The sequence below is a fragment of the Nasonia vitripennis genome, assembly GCF_009193385.2.
Source record: "Nasonia vitripennis strain AsymCx chromosome 3 unlocalized genomic scaffold, Nvit_psr_1.1 chr3_random0008, whole genome shotgun sequence".
NCBI classification, from domain to species: domain Eukaryota; kingdom Metazoa; phylum Arthropoda; class Insecta; order Hymenoptera; family Pteromalidae; genus Nasonia; species Nasonia vitripennis.
The window spans coordinates 523,416-549,773 of NW_022279628.1; the positions used below are offsets into that span (position 1 = coordinate 523,416).

Consider the following 26,358-nt stretch of genomic DNA (forward strand, 5'->3'; position numbering starts at 1 on the left):
AAAGGTTATAATTCAATAAAATAATAAAATAATTAATATTTGAATAAAATAATAAAATAATTATATAGGAACAGTAAGATAAGGGAATACAATACTAGAAACGTTTAAATTAAACAATAGTGATATTTAAGGAAATAATTATATTGAATAAATAAATGATAGACAGTAAGAAAAGCTCGAACATCTAGTGACCCCCGGACGCCGCAAGGTTCGAGCAGTCTAGGAAATCAAGTATAGAAAAAATATACCAAAATGAATCAATAAATAACAAAATTTAACGAAAGAACCAGGAGGAGATATTGCTTGGATCAGGACTAGGGTTTAAATAAATAATCACTGGAATCCCCAGTAGAACCAAATATATATTAATCGTATACAAATCACGAGAAAATTAAAGCATTGTAAGTACATTAAACAAGCACTTCACCACGGGAGAATTGGAGAACGGTCGTCGGAATACGCGGATGCGCGCCAGTCAATAGATCGACGGGTCCCAGGCGACAGAGGCCGCGGACGATGAGAACAGGAGTCACTATGCCTAGACCAAGCATCGGCTGCTGGCACCTCAGGGCAACCTAAGTGATGATGACGGCAGGGGAAGCGCATCCTGGATCCGATTCCTTGAAGCAGACGGTTACTCCAGACCGGAGCAGACCCCCGACATACAGGGCAAACCCTACAGCGGGACAGGCAGCTCTCACAAATGGCGTGACCATTATCGCACTGCCGAAAGTCTGGATAGATAAAATCATCACAGATAGGACAAGTTAACAAATCACGAAGCAGCGCATCTGCTTCGTCAGGGTTCTCAGCCGGGGAAGTTGACTGAGCGGCAGCTAGCTCGCCCGACTCAGCAACTGCAACGCCTCCAGGAACATCGTCCGAAACAACATCCTCATCCGAATCCAGGAACAGATTTCCCAATAGATCGTCCGGCACAGAAGAAGTTGGGCTAGACGGCACCTGAGCCAAAGGCTGATCGACGTCTCAGGGCGAAGCAGGCGGAGTGATACCAACCCAAGTATCAACGGGGTCTGGGTTATGCCGCGAAGGGATAAGGAATTCGGAAACTTGGTCGACCGAGTGACCATTTAAATATTGATAAATAGGCGTGAACATGTAATCGTAACAAATCGGGCAGGGTACTAATACGGGCCCAGAATTATTCGAAATCGATAACTGGGAAGACGGACGCGCGACTACCTCGGCATTATGCGATGAGCTGAACGAATCATTCGATAGCATAGAAAAGGAAGGACTCGACGAATCATTAGAGAAATCAACCTCAGCAACGGATCGCTCAGGCGGCGCGCCGAGCGCCGGCATTGATAAATGAGGTAAAGCGTCCTGAGTTAAAGATTCGCGTGGAGGTACCGCGCGGGAGACCTCAAATGACGGCACGGAGCCGAATGACGGGAGCAAGCCGACGGCAGACGGAAACACCGACTCGTAATTTTCCGAATTCGTACTCATAACGTCAAAAGTACTGCCGTGAATTACGGGATGAGAGCCAGATAAATTCGCGGGAAAATACTCGGTATAAGCAAGAGTACCGTCGTGGAAGTCACTTCTAACAGTCGACGCGGGAACTGCCTCGGGAGCAGAAACCGGAGCACTATTGTACCGGCCCACCCTAATATGTTCTCTCGTGTCTAATAGTAGCGCGCGGATACACGAAGGGTGTATGAGACACCTCGAAATCGGAGCGCTCCTCGCTAATCCCAGCCGGAAAGGAAGGCGGATAGGCACTCGTTATTGGAAACAAAGGTGCAGGGGGATTGGACACTGCAGAGGGATTATACGGGAATTGAGATACACCTTGCGCGACCCGACTGGATAGATTTAAAATTGGTGACGTTGTCTCGACAAAACCACGAATAGGCGTCCGACTACGCCTAGGATATCTTGCACTTATCACGCTTCGAAAATACTATAAATTAATCGCAAAAAAAACACAGTGAAAAATAACGCGACAACCGGACAATTAATAATCGATCAAGTACAAGCATAATTACTCACACGAGAACGAGGCGAAGCGACAGGAATGGGTCCAGGCAGAGGTCGTCCACGCCGTAAGACACGGGTACCATAAGAAGAAGGTGCGAGCTCCGAGGACGGACGGAAGCCTCGACCAGCTGATCGGACCGAAGTAGAAGAGGAATCACGTTCTCCAGACACCCTTCCGGCACCACCTTGGCTACGACCAGTACGTCGAGGGAATGTTTGCACACCCGGTGGAGGTAACGTGTAGAAGACTCGATCAACTCGACCCGACCGAGTCACATAGTCCGAAATGATTATAGGACGGGTATACTGCCGGGCGGACCGGAGGAACAGCATGTCGTCAATCAGCCGGTCTAGTGAGATGCTGGAAGCACCCAACCGCGCAGACTGGCGGTCAATCGCAACTCGCAATTCGGGGCAAAAGGGACTTCGCTGAGCACGAGGTCCAGATCCACATGAACCAGACGAAGCCATCTTTCTTTCTCGTCTGAAAATACCAGAGAAATAAGTAAGGGAAGAACGCAGCTTCCACGGAAAATATGACGACGAAGAGCAATTAATAACGAACACTTACCAATAAATTCACAAGGAGATAAAACATCAGCACGAGGCACCAAAAAGTACTCAAAGGAAAATACGTGACGGTCAACAAAGACTGACAGCAATTCGGCTAGCAGTGAGGTAGAGAGGAGCGATCACGATAAATTTATACACACGAGCGGAGATTCCCCTGATTTCAAATTCGCACAAACTCTGTCAGTGGGGATAGACGAAAAAGTGCCGAGACAGCGTCAGCACTTACAAGGAAAGGTACCCAACCCGAACTCACCGATTTTGATGATTTTCATATATGTTGTAGAACATAAAAAAATAAGAGACACGTATTTTTTTTTATCGGATAATTTTCACCTTTAAGGGGTAAAAACCTCCCCTAAAGTTAACCCCCAAAAAGCGTTTTTTTTTAAATATCTCGGCTTAAAATTAATATTTTTCAATGAAACAAATTGGAGGTTATTTCTTACAAAAAGAGCAAGTATTTCATGGTAATTTGAAGAGTAAGAGTAGCATCCCCTATTTTTTAGGGGTTGAAAACATATATTTTTTGGCATAATTTTATAATAAAAATGTTTAAACCGACTAAAAAAAATTGGAAAAAATGTTTAAACATCCTTAATAACAAAATTTAGTTGACGTCTTTCGGTGTTTTCATAAATATTACCCCTAAGGGGGTAAACCACCCCTAACACAAAATAACTATAAGTATACTTCAATCCATAATATTTTGTAGAAGGTTTGTATATAAGGGTTTTCGAGATCGCTCTTTGCAAATCTGATATCAGATTTTGAAAATTCAAAATGGCGGAACCAATGTGGTGGACGAAAATGTCGAAAAAAAATTTTAACTTTCATAAAAACTTGTTATAAATGTGTTATCTTTGTAGCCTGTACATGTGAACTAAAGAGCCTTAAACCCTAAACCTCTAAAGAACAAATAGGCTAAATGGTTGTGCTTTTTAACCAAACCACCTCAAATTCCTAAATTTGTAAACAAGAAAATTCTGTGTGTGAAGCAGTTTTATAATTTCCGTAGAAATTGTTATCAGAATGTTATTGAAATTCCTTTATTGTAAATTCAACTTATAATGTATTTTTGTTTATAATATTAGAGTATAATAATAATCTACAATCTATTATCTTTTGCCATAGTGCATTTTTTGTATTGAGCATAAAATATATTATTTTACGATGTTTTTACAATAATGGTAGTCCTCATAAAAGTGTTTAAAGCACAATGCTTTTTTGCACCAACCACATCGTACAATTGCAATGTTTGTGCACCCTTCTATTTCACAATGTGTTGCACAAGACTTTCCAAAACTGAAATCTATAGGATTATCAAATTTATCTGGTTTTTCATTGACGTAACCGCTTTTATACCAGGAATATTTAAACAAATCTATATATCTCGGTGAAGACAGTTGGTTGTGAACCAATGATTGAAGTTTAATTATATTATTTCTCACATGTAAATTCATATCATGATCCATTAAGATTACATTATCAGAAAATGTTCGGACAAAGTTTTTCCAAATACGGAATCCATAGACATCAAGTGGTTGTATTTTTCCTGTGGTTCCAGTTGGAATTTTTTTATGTTAATAATTTTATTTTGTGGCATTGTTTCTTCTATAACTTTGTCACAATGACCACTCCAAGAATCAAGTAATAGTATTGAGTGATGGCCTACATAGGGATAAAATATTTTTTCCAACCAGATTTTGAAGTGATCTGCAATTAAACGACTTACTAATTAACTGATCAACGATATTACAATGTAAAAATTGTTATTAGTTCCCTTACTTGTTGTTAATTTTCCAGATTTGGATGCTTCCACGTACACGTTTTCTGGTCTAAATATGTTTTGTTCTACAATAGGGCCAAACTTGCCACTTGGTTCCTTTAAAACAATAAATAGCGGTGACAACAGTTGTCCAGTAGCTGATATTAGTGGCTGTATAGTATAACTATGCGTTGTTGCTGAAATTGACTGTACCAGACATTGCACTTGCTTTTCTCCTTCTACTGCTAATGTTCTTCCAGAATGCATTTCTAGCTGAGCGGTGTGCTTGCTTAAATTTGAGTAACCAATGTTTAGAAGCTTTGAATCTAATATCATCAAAACCAATTTCTTTTTTAGCTTGTAAGGCCCATCGAATTATATCTTCATCATGGATAATTGAACCACTGTCGAGAGCTGCTTGAAAATTATCCAGGGTATACTGACAAATTTGTGCTACTTTTTCTCTATACGTGCCACCTTTATTAATTGAATGAGCCCAACGACGTAGCTGACTAATAGATGATACTTTTTTGAATCTGTTTTGCACTGTTTTGAGACTTAAATTTTGCTTCGTTTTGCTACTTCTCCAAAATTCTACAGCTCTTTTTTTGTATTCAAAATCTAGTTCTTCATTATCTGCTGTACATTGATTTGTTGGTGCTATATCCGGATCAGGAAAATGATGTTGCACTTCATCTTCAATTATTTCCACATTATGGTCTTTATACTCTTCTTGAAAATCCAAAGAGTCATCAGTAATCATTTCTACATCGTTGAAATCATGTGTTGCATCTATTAAAATTTCTTTTATTTTTTCGGCCAACTCTGTTTCGTGATAATTCGTGACACTATCTGGTATGTTTAACGCTTGAAAGTATGCTAATAATAAGTTTAGAACGTTTAACGGATTAATTTTCATTTTTCAATCTAAAATGAAAACAAGCGGTAAAATTTATACAAGCTGTGTTTTTGCATGTAAGGCACGACTGCTACATTTCTACCAGAATAAAACGAGTGAATGTAAATTGAATCAAATCATTAATTTATGCATTGGAGAAGAATTCTCGTTCCACTTTGTGATGTTCGGAAAACTCTATTTTTGGTTTTATTCAACTTTTATTCAATTTGAAATTGAATAATGTAAATCTATATAAAATCACTAAAGAAAATTTTCTACAACTGTATGATACCACTGACGTACTTTCCGGCATCGAACTAAAATACCCACAAAACTCACTCACTGCCTAAAAAATAACACAGGCAGCTGAGTTAAACACTCGATGAAAACAATCTAAAAAAAGAACATACTGATTCGCACATATTATCAACAACTTTTATGAGTGAAAGACATTTATCTGTGGAATTATCATTGAATGTACGATAACATTCATTAAACTAATGAATGCATATAAAATTCCCTTTCAATAACAACGTGTTCTTTAATTGCAAATGAAGTTCGAGTATTAATATTCATTTATGTATTTTTACCAATAACAAAAATTATCATAGTAATATAATAATAATAAGAAGAAGAAGAAGAATAAGCATAATTGCAATAGCAATAATAACAATAATACTGATAATAGCAATGATAATGAAAAATAATAATAATAATTAGAATAATATTTATTATTAAATTTAGATTTTTTGATAAATTCATTAAATCGTATCAAATAGTATTATGGAATTCCAGACTGTAAATATTTTACTATAGATACAATAATCATTACTTCGAGAATTCATCTAAAAAACGTTTGGCTTACGAAATAATTGTAACAATGAAAAACTCCCAAGTTTGACAACATTAAATTTTATTACAAAACGCAAAAGAGTTTGATAAACTAATTTTATTAACCTATGTTTTTTCATTTGCAAAAAAGTGTGGACTTTTTGAATTTATAAAATTATATAATTATGCAATTTATGAAATACTTTATAATTTATGAAATTACTTTTGAAATTATGCTAATTTATAAAAGCAGAAAAATAAATAATCTTTGATTGAAACATAAAACGAGACGTTATTTGTTACATACAAAATGATAGAATAAAATATCGGTAATATGTCTATACTCGTGTCTACGGTAAAGCATAGGCCTTCGGCTTGTCTGGAGGTTAGGGGTTTGGAGTCGTTTGGTTAAAATGCACAACCATTTAGCCTATTTGTTCTTTAGGGGTTTAGGGTTTAAGGCTCTTTAGTTCACATGTACAGGCTACAAAGATCACACATTTGTAAACAAGTTTTTTTGAAAGTTAAAATTTTTTTTCGATATTTCCGTCCACCATATTGGATCCGCCATTTTGAATTTTCAAAATCTGATAACAGATTTGTAATCAGCGACCTCGAAAACCTCTATATACAAACCTTCTACAAAATATTATGGATTGAAGTATACTTATAGTTATTTTGTGTTAGGGGTGGTTTACCCCCCTAAGGGGAAGTATCTATGAAAAAACCGAAAAACTTAATTTGTTTATTATAGATGTTTACAAATTTTTTCCAAATTTTTTAGTCGTTTAAAACTTTTTTATTGTATAAAATTTTTTTTCGATATTTCCGTCCGCCATATTGGATCCGCCATTTTGAATTTTCAAAATCTGATAACAGATTTGTAATCAGCGACCTCGAAAACCTCTATATACAAACTTTCTACGAAATATTATGTATTGAATTACATATTTACAGTTATTTTGGGTTAGGGGTGGTTTACCCCCTTAGGGATAATATTTATGAAAACACCGAAAGACGTCAACTAAATTTTGTTATTAAGGATGTTTAAACATTTTTTCCAATTTTTTTTAGTCGGTTTAAACATTTTTATTATAAAATTATGCCAAAAAATATATGTTTTCAACCCCTAAAAAATAGGGGATGCTACCCTTACTCTTCAAATCACCATGAAATACTTGCTCTTTTTGTAAGAAATAACCTCCAATTTGTTTCATTGAAAAATATTAATTTTAAGCCGAGATATTTAAAAAAAACGCTTTTTGGGGGTTAACTTTAGGGGAGGTTTTTACCCCTTAAAAGTGAAAATTAGCCGATAAAAAAAAATACGTGTCTCTTATTTTTTTATGTTCTACAACATATATGAAAATCATCAAAATCGGTGAGTTCGGGTTGGGTATCTTTCCTTGTTAGTCCGAAAGGTAAGATGCGACGGAAGACGGTGAATCGCGTGACGAATATCGGGAACGAAAAACGCGAACGTATACAAAATATTACGAACAATATTACGATACAATTATTTAATCGCGAGACGATTACGATTCTTTACTCTGTAACGTCTAATTTAGTTATTGCAAAAACGGTGAGGAAAACGTTAACGGTATCCGTAATATTAACAATAAGGGAAAGGTAATTTGCTACGTAAAATACAGGGATAATATTACGAGGTATAATTAAGCACCTAGGGAACAACACTAACTTAATTAATGTGTAAATCAGAAGCGCGGCAGATGCGAAGGTCGGTGTAGGATAAAATTAATAAAGAAAAAAATAATAAAATAAAATAGCACAGAATGAAATTATCAAATGACAGCAAGAGAATTTCGTCAGCCGGGTGAACGGCGAAATGAAATAGGAACCTCATTACCATTAGGAATGCCACTATAATGTTCAAAAGAAAAAGCGTACATATAAAATAGGAAATCTTTTATACTTTGGTCCCTTAACTATTCTCTGCACGATCATTGACGGACCTTACTGGCACAAAACCAGAAGCAACAAAAGGAAGCTGAAGGGATTTAATGCGACAAAGAGGAACAGGCAGGAATATCAATAACAATACAAGCATATCTCGAGGCTCTACTGAACGCCTCAAGTAGAGTTATTTATTTAATTTTAAAACATTAAGAAGAATAATAGGAAATCTTCCTATCCTTAAAATATATATACAAGCAAAGTTGATCATTTTCATGATGTAGTCACACAGGAATTTATTATTAACTTGTTTTATCTATTTTTACAATTGTTACTTAAGGTCATCGGTACATACTAAAATAAACCTTATTTAAATAACAAGATAAAATAGTATTTACAATAGTAGGTTATTTACAGAAGAACTACAATATATATATATATATATATATATAGTATGAGTTATTCAGCTTACATAAATTACGGATATAGAAAAAGGCGGAAATTATAATGGGTCACGGAATTAAGTGAAATCACGTAACCATTTTTTGGAATGCGCAATGTATATATATATGTGTGTGTGTGTGTGTGTGTCCCTATACGATATTTTTGCGCGTTTACACTTCGACCATAACTTACTTTTATGCTTCATTCCATCAATCACACTAATACACACACACGCACAATTCGCACGAGCAGCCAGTCGACACAAACAGAGCAAACCAGCTTGAGAATGAAGCGCACTACGATTTAGAACAAATCCTCTCATGTTTGCTCATATTGGACGCCGACTTTAAGTCCCCACACCAGCAACACGCCTTTTTCGGTATACCTCCGGATGCATGGGCTATCTGGTGGTGGCGCGTTAAATGACACTTCTGCTTATATATTTTGGAACACAAGGAACAGGCGTGATGCTTGGGACTGTCGTTAGGGTCATCCTTGTACTTGCGCATGTGCCCGCATATGTGGCAACAAAGCAGTGGTGAAGGGACACACATCGGTAGGACAGACATGCCTCCGGAAAGACCGATCCCTCACGACGGCTGTCACGGTGGAGTTGGAAGGAACGTAACTCATAGCATTAGAACGGCAATGGCAGGTGACAAACCGATTGGCGCCGGCATTCCACTTAGGACCCCCGACGTTTAAAGCCTCAGCAATGCTGATGCCCAAGTTGATTACCTGGTGATAAATACCCGGCCCTACGTAGACAAGGTCCCCGGGCCGCTGCGTGATGAACTGGTGCGGAATATTGCGGGCTTGGAGATACTCGGACGTGATAGAGATATTCTTATGATTGGCTGGGGTCGGGCAACCCTCTAAATAATCAGATACATCATTGCGCCCTAGGACCCTAAAGCGACCAATGGACTCCCCTAGAGCCACCGTCAAGTCATAAAAACTCCGGGGATGCACAAGGAGCCACACCTTTCCCAAGCCCACTTCGCCAACCTGAATTACATTCGCGCTGTCGAGGTAGTTATCCTCTACATGTAAATCAGTCAGGGCATACCGTCCCGACATATACACCGAGGGTTCGTTGACCCCTAACGCAGGAAGGGCGTCGGGATTTCGGTCAGGATGATGGTGCCACGGCAACTCGCAGACGCGAGAGGAAATCCATACTAACGCTAGAGTGGCATTTTGCCAGTAAACGGGAACGAGACTGCCCGAAGCGACGTCGCGGACACACTGATCAAAGAAGGGGCGCGTGTCAGCCAACGAGCAAAGATCCGGTGCACCACCGCGAAAGGGAACCTAGAAAAACGAAAAAAAAGAGAAACAATATTAAACACTATTAAGAACAAAGAAGTAAACGACTTACTAACAACAAGTATAGCAAAGAAGCTTACCTCCATTCTCTTAAACAGATCCTCCAAATCTTTGCAAACTCGGCACACATGTTGCGGTAGCAATTTTTCTTCCGAACGTCACGAAACTAAAGAAATAAATGGAAATCTCAGTAAACGCAAGATAGAACATTAAAAGGAGACAGACGAGACAGTAACCCAAGAACAATTAACTAAACATAAATTACTTACGTAACGACAAGCCATTTCCGAATAATTCAGCGGTGGACTGCTGTCAGACAGATAAAGCAGTTGAAATATATACAGGGATAAATATACATATGAAATTGCACAAGGTTTTAAGGAACGCTACGCAGACCTCAAACACAAATTATACTTTAGTATAAAGATAATAAAAAAAGTTACATGATAGTTATGTTAAAATTAATCAAAAATTGATAATAAAATCATTAATATGCTTATAAAACTTTTTCTATGAAATTTAAACCAAATCCCCTCATTCATACCATAACTAATGTACTTTTAAACAATATCCTGGAGTTAGAACTCATTTAGGCCATCTGCTCCTTTGGAATCTTACGGTAAGTGAATTATGGACTCCCTACTATACGTAGGTATTATAGAGGTATATAGAAGGTCTAAAACCACCAAAATAAAGGTAATTATGTCTAAGAATAGTAATAAAAATTTGGTTCATTTATATAAGTATTTATAAATTTTTAATGAAAAATTTTGATTTTAATTTCAAAGGTGGTGTGCCCCCTTAAATAATAACAAATAACGCCCGCGGAGGCGGCGGTAATCGCAGGAAGGAACTAGGATCAGAATCAAACGAGCGAGGTCAATAAATAACGTAGAAATAACGTAAAATCATAAGACTAGGTTACATTGAATAATCGCGAATAAACGTGAGTTTATAAAACAGAAAAAATAGTATGCGAGCCGCCTTTGCGACTCACTGCGACGCCAGAATATTCGTATCCGTGAACGCGTATATCACGAGAAGGTCGCGCGCGCCGAATCGTCCTCGCGTGGATGATACACACTCACACTCACGCGATCACATTCACTGCGCGTTTCACAAACCTTATCACTCTCGTCAGCGACGTTTCTGATCTCGGACAGACACTGCAGTCGCACGCTGTACTGAACCGCTTGGCAGGAGGATCAGGATCACCCTGGATACGCGTCACACTCACACACTCTGCACTGACTGAGCACAGCACACCGGGTTATCGAACTTGTCGAGCTAACGAGCGAAGGCGCGTGTTGATACTTTCGGAGCCGAGAGCTGTCTGAGCGCGCACCTGAAGGATTAGCCAGCTCTCTCTCTCTCTCTCTCTCTCTCTCTCTCTCTCTCTCTCTCTCTCTCCTATTGCCGAATTCGCACGTGTTTTTCTTAGCGCGTGCGAGTCTACGCTATTTCGACGCGGCGCAAAGTGGGAGAAAATGGACAAAATTCGAGCCACGCGTCATTTTTAAACGTAGAGCCATGATTTTTTTTAAACTCTTTAAAAAAGCATCAAGTTTAAGCTACAGGTGCGGAAATTATTGTATCACCTTCCCCTAAAGCCATGCGACCCCTAGAAGCCACCCCTACCAAACCACAAGCAGGCTAACTAACCTAACCCTGGGAACAGGCAACCCGCTCGACAGCGCCGCGGCGCGCCCACAGCGCCGCTAGTACCACGCGCGGCCGCCAGGCGGCTGCCGTAATCCCCAAAGAGGAGCAGCGCCTTGGAGGGCATATAAGCGGGCCGATTTCCAGGCCGAGGCACCCCTCCCACCCCGCATCAGACCGCGTCTGAGTGGCAGCAACGGAGCCTAGGCTACTTGCACAGTACAGTCTAGCGCAATAAATCTGATTTTTGTTTTAAAAAGAAAATACTTCGTGTACTTCTTTTCCCCCTTTCCTAATCAGCACTTCTCAGCGCTAATTCGGCGCACATCGATGCCGACCTTTGAAACTCTTCAGGAGATGAGGGCCGAGCGCAACTTGTTGCACCTGTTGCTTGCCGAGTCCAACCGATCGCTCATCTCAGAGTGACGCCAGCATCGGAAGCCTCCCACTGCCGACGCCGCCACCCAGACCGATCTCACACCAGATCGCCGACACAGCAGTGCTCAAACGAATCTGCCGCCGCCCACCACTCCACCGCCTGGGTCAAGGCCACACACTCCAGGATCATCATCCGACGTGTTGAACGCCGAATGGCGCGAACATCTACAGCTGATAGATATCCCTGTGCAGCCAACGACTAATCCAGAGCTCCAGGACATTCGTCTCTACCATCGGACAACCCCGACTCCGGCAGCCACAAATCCGACAACGCAGTTACAAATCGTCAGTCGGAAAATAGCGGCCAGGCAGTCTGCGCAAACAGCACGACGCAGGAGCATCACCATCTCCCCTCGGAAGAGGAGGCCGCCACCGACAAACTGTCGCCGACAAAGCGAAGGCCAACTGCTCCCAGACTTCCAGGACAGCGTCGCAAACCGAAGATCACCTCTAATGAGATCCTCAAGGTTCCAATGCTACTCCCCCTAGGGAGAGCACCCTTGGTCAAGGAGAAGATTCCTCCGGGACCCATGGCCTCGGTGGCGTTTGATCTCACGATCTCCGACTAAAGCGCTACGCGCCCTCTAGTCATTTTTTGAGTGGACCGATCCCTGTTTGGAATAGGCCCCGTAATAACAAAAGGATAAGACTCCCCACTTTCCCCTTTGTAAATTGGGTGGTGCAACCTACACCGGGTTGGGCGGCCCCCCCTCCCCCTTCGTCCAGACTCGATCCAAGAGTCGACCTAGAGAGGTCCGAGCAGTGTCCGCTCTCTAGGCAACGAAGAAGCCAAGGACGGTAAGCCTCAGCAGGCCCTTTCGGCCTGCCTACCTCCTCACCGCCTGCTCTACAGCAGGCCTCTTCATCACTCCGCTCTCCAAGGAGCGAACTCCACTGACACCAGCGGGCTGCATGTCGCAACAAGCACACGTGCCTCCTTCTCTTCACCGACCTTTTTAGACCACCCCGACTAGCCCGCTTACATCACCCTAACCCGCTTAACCCCTAGAAACCACCCCTACCAAACCACAAGCAGGCTAACTAACATAACCCTGGGAACAGCAAGTTAAATCGCTTAATTTTTTCTTAAAATAATAAAGCCACACACCATAAGCCAGCTAACCACCTAACCACTAACCCCCCTATCCCTAGAAACCACCCCTACCAAACCACAAGCAGGCTAACTAACATAACCCTGGGAACAGAAAGTTAAGTCGCTTTATTTTTTCTAAAAATAATAAAAACCCACTCCACAGGCCAGACCGGAAAGACGCAGAATCGTATAACCCGCCAGTTGCGTCATACAGTCATCTGCGTTGAAACAGATTTAAGCCCCTTTACCACGTCAAGGTTGCATTCTTCAAAGAGGTTTTTTTGTTTTTAATTTTTTTTATTTTTTATATCTGTAATGTTTTATAATTTTTACATAGCAAAGTTGAGACATTTATTGAGGAATAGGATTACTGAATTATCATTTCATCAGAAATGTTTGAGCTTGTGAAGTTAATTCTTTAGTTTTTTTTTCTTCAACATCTCGCAAGTTGCTTATGACTGGATCTGATAAAACTAAGCAATAATGAATTATATCTTCATTCGTCTTTCTTCTTTCATACATTCTGCTATGTCGAATTCGAGCATGGCGAAATACTTTGTTGTTGGATTCCTAGGCTTCTTCTGAAAAATACCCAATAGGTCCATCAAATGTCCTCATAATGTCACATTAATAACTCTTCGTCTACACCGATAATTTGAGATACTGCTTTAGATTTGGCAAAAAAAGAACGTGCCATATTTCCTGTGTTAGTTGTTCCAGAACCTTGCTTGACTACATCTACCGTTAAACCAAGTTTGCTCTTTAAAGACTGCTGAACTAACGATTTTCTCTCTTTTTTCAAATCTTTATCTGATCCTCTTGCTGATCGTTTCTTAAAATCTAGATTGTAAGAAATATGTAAAATATATTTCATGGATCGAATCCAGGTGTGTAAGATAGGAAATCCACATTGGTAAAACTCTGTATTGCCCTGAAGTTTTAAGACAAAATTCATATCATTAATATCTTTAGGACTTTTGTTTAGTACTGTGACTAGCCTTTTGTTTAGTTAAAAAATTGCATACTTTGCCATCTATCATGGTACATTTTATGTCAAATGCTACGTCAACTGCCATCTCCATACATTCAAAGTTATAATTTTTTATTTTCTTTAGCAATGCTGAAATATTTTCGTAATATTTCTCGGTTACTTTATCGCTTTCTTTAAGAAATTTATTGGACGACAATAAAACACGGATGAAGGTTTTTTGTTAACCCATAAAATTTCGTTTTTTGTAGTCCTTATATGCAGAGGTACAAAATTACAAATAAATACAGATGCGTCAGTGGCTGTAGTTTGATAAACAGAATTATCATCGCTTGATTCAAGATCGGTGGAGTCGACATCACCAAAATTCCAGTTTTGTGTTGTCGTCTGTTGTCCTGAAGCTCCATCCATTCCCCACTTGCCCACAAATATTAAACTTTTCGTTGCATTTGTTAATACTTCTTTATCTAAAGTCATTAGAATCCGTTTTATAGTATGTTCTAGCAAAGATATAAAATTAACTTTCACTCCACTATTAGAACAAGTGATATGCTCAGGGTAACAAGCTTTCTTAGCTTCTACGATTGCAGAATAAGGTGGATATAATTTATTTCCATGCATATTGTAAGTGTGGTTCCTTAATTTCTCATATGTTCTTTTATCTTCTTTTCGTTAAATTTAAGTCCATAAACATCGCTAATACTTTATTTGTATATTCGGTACTAAATAAATTTTCTATAGTATCCGTAGTATTATCTGCTGAAGATGTTTGTTCTTTTAATTTTAGCGCCAACGATAGCTCCTCTTTAGAATGCTTTACAGAGATTTCACGAGCTCGTTTATTTTTTGTTTTTGAACATCCTTTGTCATAACTTATATGAGGTCGACCTATATTACGAACATTCGAAAATTTTTCAGAAGTACGTGAAGTATTAAAGCTTCATTATTCATAATTGATATTGAAGTATTCATATTTGATGTTGAAGTATTTATATTTGACGTTGAAGTTTCGTCAAGTAACTGAATCACAAAGGAATTTTCAAAAAATTCTTTGTGTTTCGATTTAAAAAACATCTTTCTTTCGAGAAACATCTTGCCATTTTAGTTTATATTTTGGAAAAAATGACTTGGTTAGTTGGTTTCTTAGATGCTCCGTATGTCTTTCAGAAAGTGCATACTTTATTTTTACATCATTTGCAACTATGTCGAGAATACAATTTTGCTCATTAGGATGATTCCATATTAATTCACATAAATATGAGTGTTCTATATTGAGTAACATTATTTTAGCTCTTAAATAATTCTACGTTGTAGTTATTTAATAAATTTTATACCACTTCAGAAAATTATTATTGACAAAGTAAATACCATTTCGTTTTCACCTAAGTATTTATTTTATTAATAAAATCAATATGATGTCTGTATCCATTATTTCATTTCTAAATAAATCTTAAAAATCACTACTGCTGATATGAAATATAAGAAAAAAGTTAAGTAATCTTACATCCTCAATTAAAATTGAAGTCCATGTATTTATTAATGTAGAAACAGAAAATATGAAATAAAAGTTGATTGATTCTTTAGTCGCAGCTGTATTAATTAACAAAAAATAAATACATAGAGTTAGAATCAACAAAACGCACGTATGCCTTATGTTATAACAGACGTAATAGAAACAATTTTGCTGAAGAGAAATATTCTTAGATTTGACGGAAGAAAACTTAATTTAAATTTAAACTTATTTTTTTTCAATATGATAAAATAAACATTTGTACGTATTATACTATAATCTAATAAATTCAAAAAGTAGACATTGAGCCATCGAAAAATCGTATGATCGATAGATTTAATTATATTTGTATGTATTATACTATAGTCTAATAAATTCAAAAATAAACATTTAACCATCAAACACTCGTATGATCAATAGATTTAATTATATTAAATTATACTATAATATAATAAATTCGAGAAATCTTCGAAAAATTCTGATAGAATTTCAACGTATTTTTTTATTTAATCTAAGAACTTTGTCTTCGGTAAATGTTTTTCTAAAGTCTATCATTCTCAAGTAAAAAATTCTGGAAATTTTTCACGATTTTCCCGTGTTAGCCGCAATTTTATGTGCTTTTACCTTTTTTTTTTCAAAATTTAAACTGTGACACGAAGTTTAAGTCACGAGGACGCGACTTCTTCGCTCTAAACATTAAATCTTAAATGATTTCAATGTGAAAAATCGACACGAATAAAGATTTTTTTTTAAACCATGTTTTATTGCTTGTGGTTTGGTAGGGGTGGTTTCTAGAGGTTAAGCAGGTTAGGGGTAGGTATTTACGTTATTAGCTGGCTTATGGTGTGTGGCTTAATTATTTTAAGAAAAAATAAAGCGATTTAACTCGCTGTTCCCTGGGATAGATGAGTTAGACTGCTTGTGGTTTGGTAGGGGTGGCTTCTAGGGGTCGCATGGGTTTAGGGGAAGGTGATACAATAATTTCCGCACCTGTACCTTAAACTTGATGCTTTTTTAAAGAGTTTAAACAAAATTCATGGCTCTACGATTAAAAATGACGCGTGGCTCGAATTTTGTCCATTTTCTCCCACTGTGCGGCGCAGCGGTACTCCTACCGCTACGAGTTGGCCACGGTGCTAAACTCGTTACAATATACATCTTGCCATTATCAAATATATTACATTACTTATATCAAAAGAGCATTGTATATAGATGAAATATATTTTGTAATATAAAACATACAAATTTGCCGAATACTTATTTAGTTCTGCTAACCACGAATAAACTTTCTGATACTATTTTCTCTCTCTATCAATCAAAATTTTTATTATTGTACACTTATTTTAAAGTTATTAATATCAGCAATTTACAATTTTAAAAATCTATAAATAATAATATAAATAATATTAAAAAAGATTCTATTATTCCTTGCGAACGATAAAATTTATCACTAAATATCAACAGTCTTTTTGAATAATTATTTCAAAATAGCAAACGGGAACAATCTAGCTTTATTACCATTATAATAAAAATAATAATAATAATAATGTCTAAAAAGTTTATTCAATTATAGCAAATATAAATCCAAAACATAATATTTTAAAGTAATAAAAGGTTACATTATTTTCATCTAAAAATCATCTGCTAATCAAATGCGAAAAAAATTGGGTTTTTAAAATATGAGGTCACATGCTTTTCACCTGAAAATCATCTGCTAATCGAATACGAAATTGGCATGTTTTTCTCTTGAAAATGACCTGGAAATCATCTGGTTTTCATTGAAGCTTTTTCAGTAGGGGAGCTTTATCGCGTTAGGACTATTTGAACGAATTTTAGTATGAGAAAAGAGAGTATCTGAGTCGTTTTATTCAATCTAACAAAAATTTAAATGTGACGAAGAAGGTATGGATTTAAATTTTATAATTTTGACTTGACTTTGGAGCAACTGCTAAACAGGCACAAGTCCTGAACAGTCACTTGCAAAGCAAGTTTTTTTTTTTTAGGGTGAAGGATTTTGCGGTTTGAGTGTTTACATTCAGCACTGTGATCAACAGGATAAATAGCCTGATCCGCAGTGTGAATTATAAATACTATTAAAGTTGCTTTTTTTATGGCGCGACACTAGGGATGAAATTTTTAGGTCAACTGGTACTTGACTCAACTCTTAGCGAATGAAAAGGACTCTAGTCCACGCAGTGGTGGACACAAAGAAGAAAGAAAAATTATAGTAAAGCGCGTAAGTATAATTTCTGAATGTGCAAACTGAGCGCGGAAAATATGAAGTTTAGGCGGACTAAGCGCGTACAAGAAAGTATTTTGAGACTTAAAGATTGCGCCCATTCCGGGTTGACGGCTACTGTCAGTGATAAAGCATGTATTTGATTACTGAGGAAGCATCTTTTGTAATAAGTAATCTTTTGCACTGAGACACTTAAGCAACTTTTCTTGGGGAAATCTCAGTCATTGCAGTGCTTTTGATTCTAAATTCAAGCATGGATTTGTTTGATTAAGAAACATTATTGGGGTGATCTTTTGAAAGTCTACAAAGATCATAACCTCAACTCACTTTAGGCTAGTGCTGCGCTCAATCATAAATATCATCAGACATAAACTAATATAATTTAAAAATTACAGAGTGCAAGTCAGAAAAAAAACGAGATGAACTACGTCTACTGAGAGATAAAGAACTAGAACTGCTTAAAGAATGCTGTAGCAAAATCAGGAGTACTCCCAACATGTAGCAGATGTTTAAAAACTTCCTCGAAAAGTCAATAGGCCTGCATAAACTTACAGGATTTTAGAAATCATCAACAATATAAGAAAGAAAATGGATGAAATTGACAGAATTTGAGGTGATACCCGTCAAATACAAAAAGAAATCAACACACTCTATTTATTTATTATTTTTTATAAAAATTTAATAGAAAACATTTTTTTAGATTGATTCTGAATCTTCAAAAGATATGGGCGCTAATTTAGAAAGGATAAAAGTGGATCTGAAGCAAATGAGACAGGGGACTGTATCTTTAAGTACACAATATTCTACATCGATCATCATCAAGCCTAGATTTGATTATGCAAGAAACTTCATTGAGATCACCTAAGGTTTGTCAAGATAATAACCTCAATTCTGCCTCAACCTGGTACTGTATTCAATCAATTGTTAACACTGTACCTGTTCTTGTGAAAAAAGTGAAGAGGGCACGAGCACTTTGCCATCAGTAATGTGGGTCTCTATCACCAAGCCACTTATATCGTTGTTTCCAATGAGTGAACCATACTGATGGTCAAGTGCTCGTGCTTTCTTCACTTTTTGTCAGAGATGAGAGTACAGTGTTAGCAATCGATTGAGCTCAGTCCCATAATGAGAATTCATAGTTTGCTTTTCTGAAGATGGATAAGCAATGCAATGACTGGGGTTTCTCTATGAATTATTGACTGTAAGTGCATAGCTGATGATTTTTTATTTCCTACTCCAGGTTAACGGCTACTGTCAGTAATCAAATCTTTGTTCTTGACAGATGTTACGATGTGAGGTGCTGACATTCATCTGGAGTAGAAAGTAAAATCACTGGTCACACACTTAAGAAACTTTTGTTTGAGAAATCACAATCATTGCAGTGCTTTTGACTCCAAATTCAGAATGTTCTTGTGAAAAAAGTGAAGTGGGCACGAACACTTGGCCATCAGGGGTGTGAGTCTCTTTTACCAAGCCAATTATATTGTTGTTTCTAATTAGTTAACCATACTCATGGTCAAGTGCTCGTGCTTTCTTTACTTATTTCACAAGAATATAACTATACAATGTCAGCAATGGATAGGGCTCAGTACCAGGTTAAATAAGGTTAATGTTATGATCTTGGTGACACTTCTATGGAATAAAAATCATTGCAATAAATATAATTAGATCATTATTTATGAAATTGGATTTTTGCAGAGTATATTATAATACATTTTCTTTCACAGGTTTATCGTGGAGTAGGGGCTATAGGATATACTTGGACAGTGCAGCAATATTGCTATGTATAAAGGTGAATATTTGAAAAATTTTGTATTCGAAGCATACAAAAATGGATTAATATTTACCTATGCTGAATCTTTACTTTAAATAATGTTGAAGCTCTCACATACATGAAGTACAGCATTTTATTTCTGTTTTGGGCACCACAATTATCGCTGTAGAATTTGAAGTCATCCACTCCAGACTCATCTTTCATTTTTATGAAGCTCCATAAGCAGCTGCTGATTTCGTTGGCTCCTTTGCCACCAACAGTTTCATTCCAGACGTAACAAAATCCCTGATACGAGGATAGCTCATAAATAGTAAAATTATGCACATTTAATTTTCTTCTATAATACATTGTAGAATCATATCCTCGAAGAGTTGTCAGAGTCTGCTGGACATCAAAGCAAGCTGCACAGATATTTGCATGATTCTTTGCCTCTTCATTATCTTCTGTCATTCGTTTTCTTGCTGTTCTTTTATTTTGACAAATAGTCATATGCAGTGCATTGATTGCACAAGTCTTTTTTTGGCTGATGAAAGAGAATGTTGTACTCTTTGTTAAAAATTTCTCTGTACATATGCTCAGATGCACGTTCCTTCTTCATTTCTTTCATCTGAGCTGTGTACTTCTTGTACATTTCATGTAGCGAAAGACCACTTTTTAGGTAAGTTTTGTTTGTGGTTTGTCGACACTAATGTGACTCCACAACCGGAAATGACTCTACGTGGTCTATTCAAATGTTTGCCACGTTGATCAGCTTCCATAGCACCTTCATTAACATTAGTTTTCTTATTTATTGTTCTGCTCCATGCACCTGAAATTCCTGTAATTAAAGCATCACAATAATGATTTTTAAATATATAAATAAACATTCTATACTATTGAAAAACAACTTCTTACCCAAGGTATGGTTGAACATAGTTTGGCAAACTTTTATTGTCTTATATGCAAATTTTAAAAAGTATTTATTAGACACGCTTAGAGTCATTGAGTTTCTTCGTCTCCGTAAAACTATTAATATAGTCCCATTGTCTGGTGTGATCTTTGAAACTCCAAAATTCTTTAAAAATTGTCTTTCTTTGCTCAATTGTCATTTTTTTTAGAAGAAAAGCAACACGGTCCACAACCACCACCTATTTTTGGTGCAGCAATTGGTTTCCCACATTTGCTTTCACCTTCTGTACCAGCCAATTTTGCCTTCTTGGCTTTCTCGTTTTTCCATTCAGATTTATTTATCTGTCGTTTTCGTGTCAATTTGGCATCTCGATTTCTGGTAATTTTTTTAGGAAATTCTTGACCATCAGATATTTCATAAACATTATCCTCAGTCGCTTCATCAGTATCATCATCACTTTCATTTTCCATATCGACCTCAGATCCAGAAACCATTCCATTGACTGAATCAACACCAGAACAACTAGGTTCATCTGTAGCAAAAAATAAATATGTATTATAGGAGTTTTAATATAAGATTAATAACCGTTTTTTACCTAATTTTTCAAATTTTTCATAGGTCTTGTTGGAAATCGGTGCTGTGATCTTTAAAGAAGGCATACCTTCACTAGTGGATTGCGAGCTTTCTTCATTGAAGTTGTATCCGCAATCATTAAACAAGGTAATATAAGTCATTGACTGTCCGGAGTGATCATTGTACGAGTCACATGATTGTGCATTGTCATTTGATTGTGATGATTTTGCATTCTTGAAGAAATCACCTCTGATGATATAAGTATAATTCTAATTTTCAATTTTACTTATTTGATATTTGGAAAATACTATTATCTGCATGCTGTATTAAACCTGAAAAATGAAAACTTACTTAGATGATCAAATTGTTCAGAAAAACTGCACAAGCTGTTCTCTGGGTATGACGCCAATTGCATATCGATATTAGAATTTGAGATGTCAAGAACTGTAGCTAGAAAAGTAATTTAGAATCTATTAGTTTATTATATTAATTTCTAAATTAAAGCCGCCATAAAAACTAAAATGAACGCCTTACGTTTATCTGCTTCATCTTCTGAAATCGTTGGACACTCGTGATCCAAAAATAATATTGCTTGCTGCTTTTTACTTCGATAGTTTTGATCAGTCTATTTTTTGTCTTCTAAATCCGACATCTTAACTTCTTCCTCACAGTTGACAATGGCTTTGAATTTTCAAATTCTAAGCTTTTATTAACAGCACGTGAATGCTATCACTAATTTGATGTATTATAAACGTCACTGTGTCAGCCACTTTGTATCTGTGTTTAAAAACATTTCCTACTTGAAATTATTAGACTAAACTTTCAGATTTGTTTAAAGCAACTTACTTGATCTAGTGCATGAACTTCTAATGTAAATTTTATTAATCACAATTTTTTAAAGCACGCGGTATGAAACGGGACAAAGCGTCAAAAAGCACCACTAAGCGCCATATTCGAAAATCGAAATTACGACGCAGGCATATTTGGTACATTTGACCGGGCGGCGGCAATGTTAACACTCCGTTTGTAAACACTGTCGGTCGCAGCCAGTATCGATCGAAAATCACACAGGTGCATTGTATATTATTCTGTAGGTACGTTCTATTTTTTCCTCAGGCTTTATATTTTGAAAACTTTTTACAATTCTTCATATACCTGTCCTCATACTTGTGTCAACTAATTATTAAAACATAGTTTTACTGATACTACATTTTTTTCAAATTTTCAGGCATACCTAATGGATAATTCTGCATTTGGCATATGTGAATCTGAGACTGGCAAACGAATTGCCTGACCCAGAATTAAGACGAATTCTTTGGTTAATTTGCGTTTTGCCAAAGATCACGCGCCAGCTAATTATTGCAGATCTTCCCGCTCTGATGTTAGATATTTTGATGCTTTTAAGTTAGATCTTATAGTATTTTAAGAAAGCGAAGAGGCAGTTTTTGATTCATCAAGAAAGAATAATTGCATGAAGAAGTATTGGCATTTGTCAAAGTTCCCGAGCCTGTGGCGTATATAGGGAAAACTTTCTCACAGAAAAAATCTACGCCTGATGAAGTCAAAATAATTTTGCAAATGCGTAGTATAAGTAAGTTTTAAAATGTTTTAAACAATAAAAATTTTGATTATCAACATACTTCATTAATCAAACAGTTTTAACAAATCTTTTGTTGATGATCAGCTGAAGATAGAGGAATTCCAGATGCGCTTGTTCGAAGTCAAGATGGAAATCAACTAGCCCTGATGGAACAGCTCGTCGTGTGTTGACCGAGAAACAACCAAGGAAAAACAGAGTCACGACGTTTTTTCCACGGATCTATTTTCAGCTTCGAAGCATTTTTCCTACTACTTAGTTGTACAATGCAGTATTGCTATATCATTATTTTTTAAATAAAACTGAGACTACAAAAAATATGTAAACATTTAACAGAATAATCTACTAAACGGTTGCAATAAAAAAACTGCGTATTCTGCTCCTATCAGTCAATTTAAATGATTAATTGCTTTGATTATATCATTCTCCACTAATTTGCTTCGACTGCCATTAAAATATGTACTATTTCTAAATGTGTTTCTTTTTTTACAAATGGTTGATGACGCCGATAAGATTTATTACGCTATCGACAAAATAATTATTTTATAATAATCATCTCTGATGACTCCAAATAAACGTACTATAGCTATACAAAAATGCCTGAAACGTAAAAGCTTCCCGATATACATATAATTACAACTTTCTCGAAGAGTTATTCCAAAATCATCAACTTTGGCCTACGTCCTATATCCTCCTTCCCATTAGCCGTTTCCCTCCCCTACAGTAAACTTCCGCGAGATGCTAATTCATTCTTGTCGAGACCGAGAAACGTTTAAAACTTCGAAGAATTTTCGCCTCATGCCACGACTCGACGAAGGGAAAACGTCCTTCGCCGAATGATATTGCACATAGTCGTCTACATTATTGACCCGAATTATCAGGATAAGCCGATTATTGTTCGGCCTTATATACACCAGACTATAACCACCAAACGTATACTTCGCTTCCCACTACGTTTGCGGCAAATTCAATTAAATCAGACACAAACTCCGCTAACTCTTCCTCGAATAAATTAACTTTTCGAGTGTATTTTGCATTTGTGATTGAAAATATTCACCGCAAGCTCGCAGAGTTGCATAAATCACGAAGATCAAAAACGGCACCAGTTCCACAATACTCACCAACAAGCTTGCAAAGCTATCGCAAAACTCTAAACAAAATTTGCCGTAAATCCGCAGCGCACCGCTCATTACTCAACTTTCCGTCCGAATCTCTCGCGTTCTTTTTTTCTACTTTTCCGGTACACACCTTACCCGCGTATTTATCACGCACGGCATCGAATTCATCGTACTCGAAGCGACTTGCCAGATTCGTCGTTCCCGAAGCGACTCGCAGAATACGTGGTTGTGCCTCTCAGGCGTTGGTATATGGTTATTATTTAATTGACTTTTAGAATTAAAATAATTTCTAATTCCTTTTAAAATAAGTACATCTATAGTATCATCAATGTATCATAAATTGTCGTTTATAATTAGAATAATTTCCAATTTCTTTTAAAATAAACATTTATAGTATCATCAATGTATCATAGATTGTCGTGCAACAGCAAATAATCTATTTTTTATTCTCATTTTCATCAGGTATTTCTGCACTAATTGATTGGTTCAAGTGATTTGTAGTATACATTTTTTTTACCTCTTTTTTAAATGAATGTCACATCGACAGTGACGATCAATATCTTTTCTTTCGGGGGAGTGCTATAGGTATCCTACCAACATGACAGGTAGCGGTACGTCATATCGGAGAAAGGCAGAAGGCAAGAGAAACGTCAGCAGTACCTCATTCGTAAATCCGCTTTCGGCTGCTCGATTCGGAATTTTTGGAAGCCCAAATATCACCCAATAATATACATACGCTAGGCATCTATAGAGAGTTCAGCGGTTTGTTGACATTTTTTTCGCTACTGACGTCAGAACTATGTTCGTTGTCGTATATATTGACAAAACAATAGTTAAAAAAAGCATCAATAAGAGGTTAATCATTTTCTTCATCATGTTGTAACGAGATTATCACCGCAGCCAACTCGTTGCGGTATGAGTAACGCTGCGCCGCGACGAAGCAGCAGAGATTCGCGCGCGACGTAAACACGTGCGAATTGGGCCGGTTGAGAAAGAAAAAGAGAGAGATAGAGCACGCGCAAACACATGCTTCAGGTGTGCGAAAGTCAGCCCTTAGATTGGCCCCTAACGTGGGGCGCACAATAACAACTTGCTTAAAATAAACATTATAACTTGCTATAATAAACATTTTTACAATTTTCTGATAAAAGCAACATTAATCCCCTAAATGTCAAACAAAGATTACCACCGAGGGATAGAGTCTTTTAGAAAAAATCTTTTCTCTATAACATACTTTACTATGGAATTAACGCTTGGATCGCAAAGTGGTTCTTATGTAAATTGAACACCGCATTGTTTGTAGCATTCTTAGCGCAGAAATAGGCAAATAATCGACCAGTTGTGGTTCTTACGTTATGGCTAGTGATACTTGGCATCAACTACATTATTTAACTTCAAATATGAAGTTTCCAATAACCTAAAAGTGCATTTCACGCTGTTACCGTAGTATTAAAATATATACCTGTTAGCTACCTAAAAAATTTTTCAAAACTAGCCTTATACCGGGGATTTTTTCTTTGTGAACCTTGACACAAGTGAAATAAAAGTATTGAAAAATACTTACAAATAATGCCAAGTACTGTAATGACCTGTAATATTTCAAAGGGTTAGATATTTTAGTAATAAATAACATTTTATTTTCCTCTTAGAAGAAGTTTGTAATAGTACAATTTTCAGGTTTGCTAAATCTCATAGCAATATATTTTAAAGTTTGCTGTCAGAATTGACTGACAAATGTACTGTTTGCAATATCGTTCTTTTGTTATCAAGAGCCGCGGTTACTATATACAATTCACTACGTTCAAGTCGTCCGACATTCAAGCTTCTAAGTAAATGGAACCACGGCTTAATATTTTTATTTATTTTAAACAATAACTGTTAAACTTATCAATATATTACATTTAATGCATTATTTAATAATTATTTGAGCAATACATACGATTCAGGAACAATAAATACGTTTGTTTGGAGGAAGCTACGTGCCAATGCATTGGCAACGATTTTTGCTGTGGCATATATTATAGAAATCCGCATTTTTTTCAGCGTTTATTTTAGATATATTTTTTATAATAAATTTAATTCATAAGAAAAACACCAAAAATCATTCAAATTTTCAGTAAATTTATTTATATTTTGTTTTCAGTGAAAATAACAGCCTATGGGTCAAGGAAATAAGAGATGATGTTATTGAAGAATGTAACAAACATGGAGGAGTATTGCATGTTTATGTTGATCAAGCTTCACCTCAAGGCAATGTTTACGTAAAATGCCCGTCTATTGCAACCGCTGTAGCTGCTGTAAACTCTCTTCATGGGAGATGGTTCGCCGGTCGTGTAATTACAGCTGCCTATGTCCCTGTAGTAAACTATCATTCTCTTTTTCCAGATGCAATGTCAGCAATTCAACTACTTATCCCTAGTGCTCCAAGACGAGGCATATGAAAATAAAGTTTTAATTGAATCATGAAAATGATAAAGAATGGTTTTTCACAAATATAATGATAATCAAATGTAAAAGGAGAGAATTATTTTTATTTCTTTGACCGAATAACTAGACGCATTTCACTTTTTTTTAAATATAATAATTATGATTCGTTTTAAAAAATAGATGGTTACAATTTACATGCATGGATTTACTTTTCAAATAAATTCGAAAGTATTTTTCCCTATTCAATTAATTAAATAAATAAATTCAATTTGAATATAATTAAATGTAATAA

General features: G+C 36.6%; 1 protein-coding gene and 1 long non-coding RNA gene across 15 annotated transcripts in view; both read left to right on the plus strand.

The window, feature by feature from the left end:
- Rbm39 (RNA binding motif protein 39) overlaps window positions 1–26,158 on the plus strand; it is a 243,187-nt gene extending 217,029 nt beyond the window's left edge. For 13 of the 14 annotated variants that reach the window (XM_031926988.2, XM_032601834.1, XM_032601830.1 and 10 more), the window contains one exon: window positions 25,783–26,158. In XM_031926988.2, the coding sequence (XP_031782848.1) occupies window positions 25,783–26,080 (298 nt within the window). In that variant the 3' untranslated portion in view covers window positions 26,081–26,158. 14 annotated transcript variants of the gene reach the window in all.
- Window positions 18,079–22,950, plus strand: LOC116416836. Its single transcript, XR_004227177.1, has 6 exons — window positions 18,079–18,301; window positions 18,389–18,554; window positions 19,416–19,480; window positions 20,970–22,018; window positions 22,153–22,515; window positions 22,609–22,950. It is a non-coding gene; the product is annotated as an uncharacterized LOC116416836 (long non-coding RNA).
- Window positions 26,159–26,358: the final 200 nt, after the last annotated feature.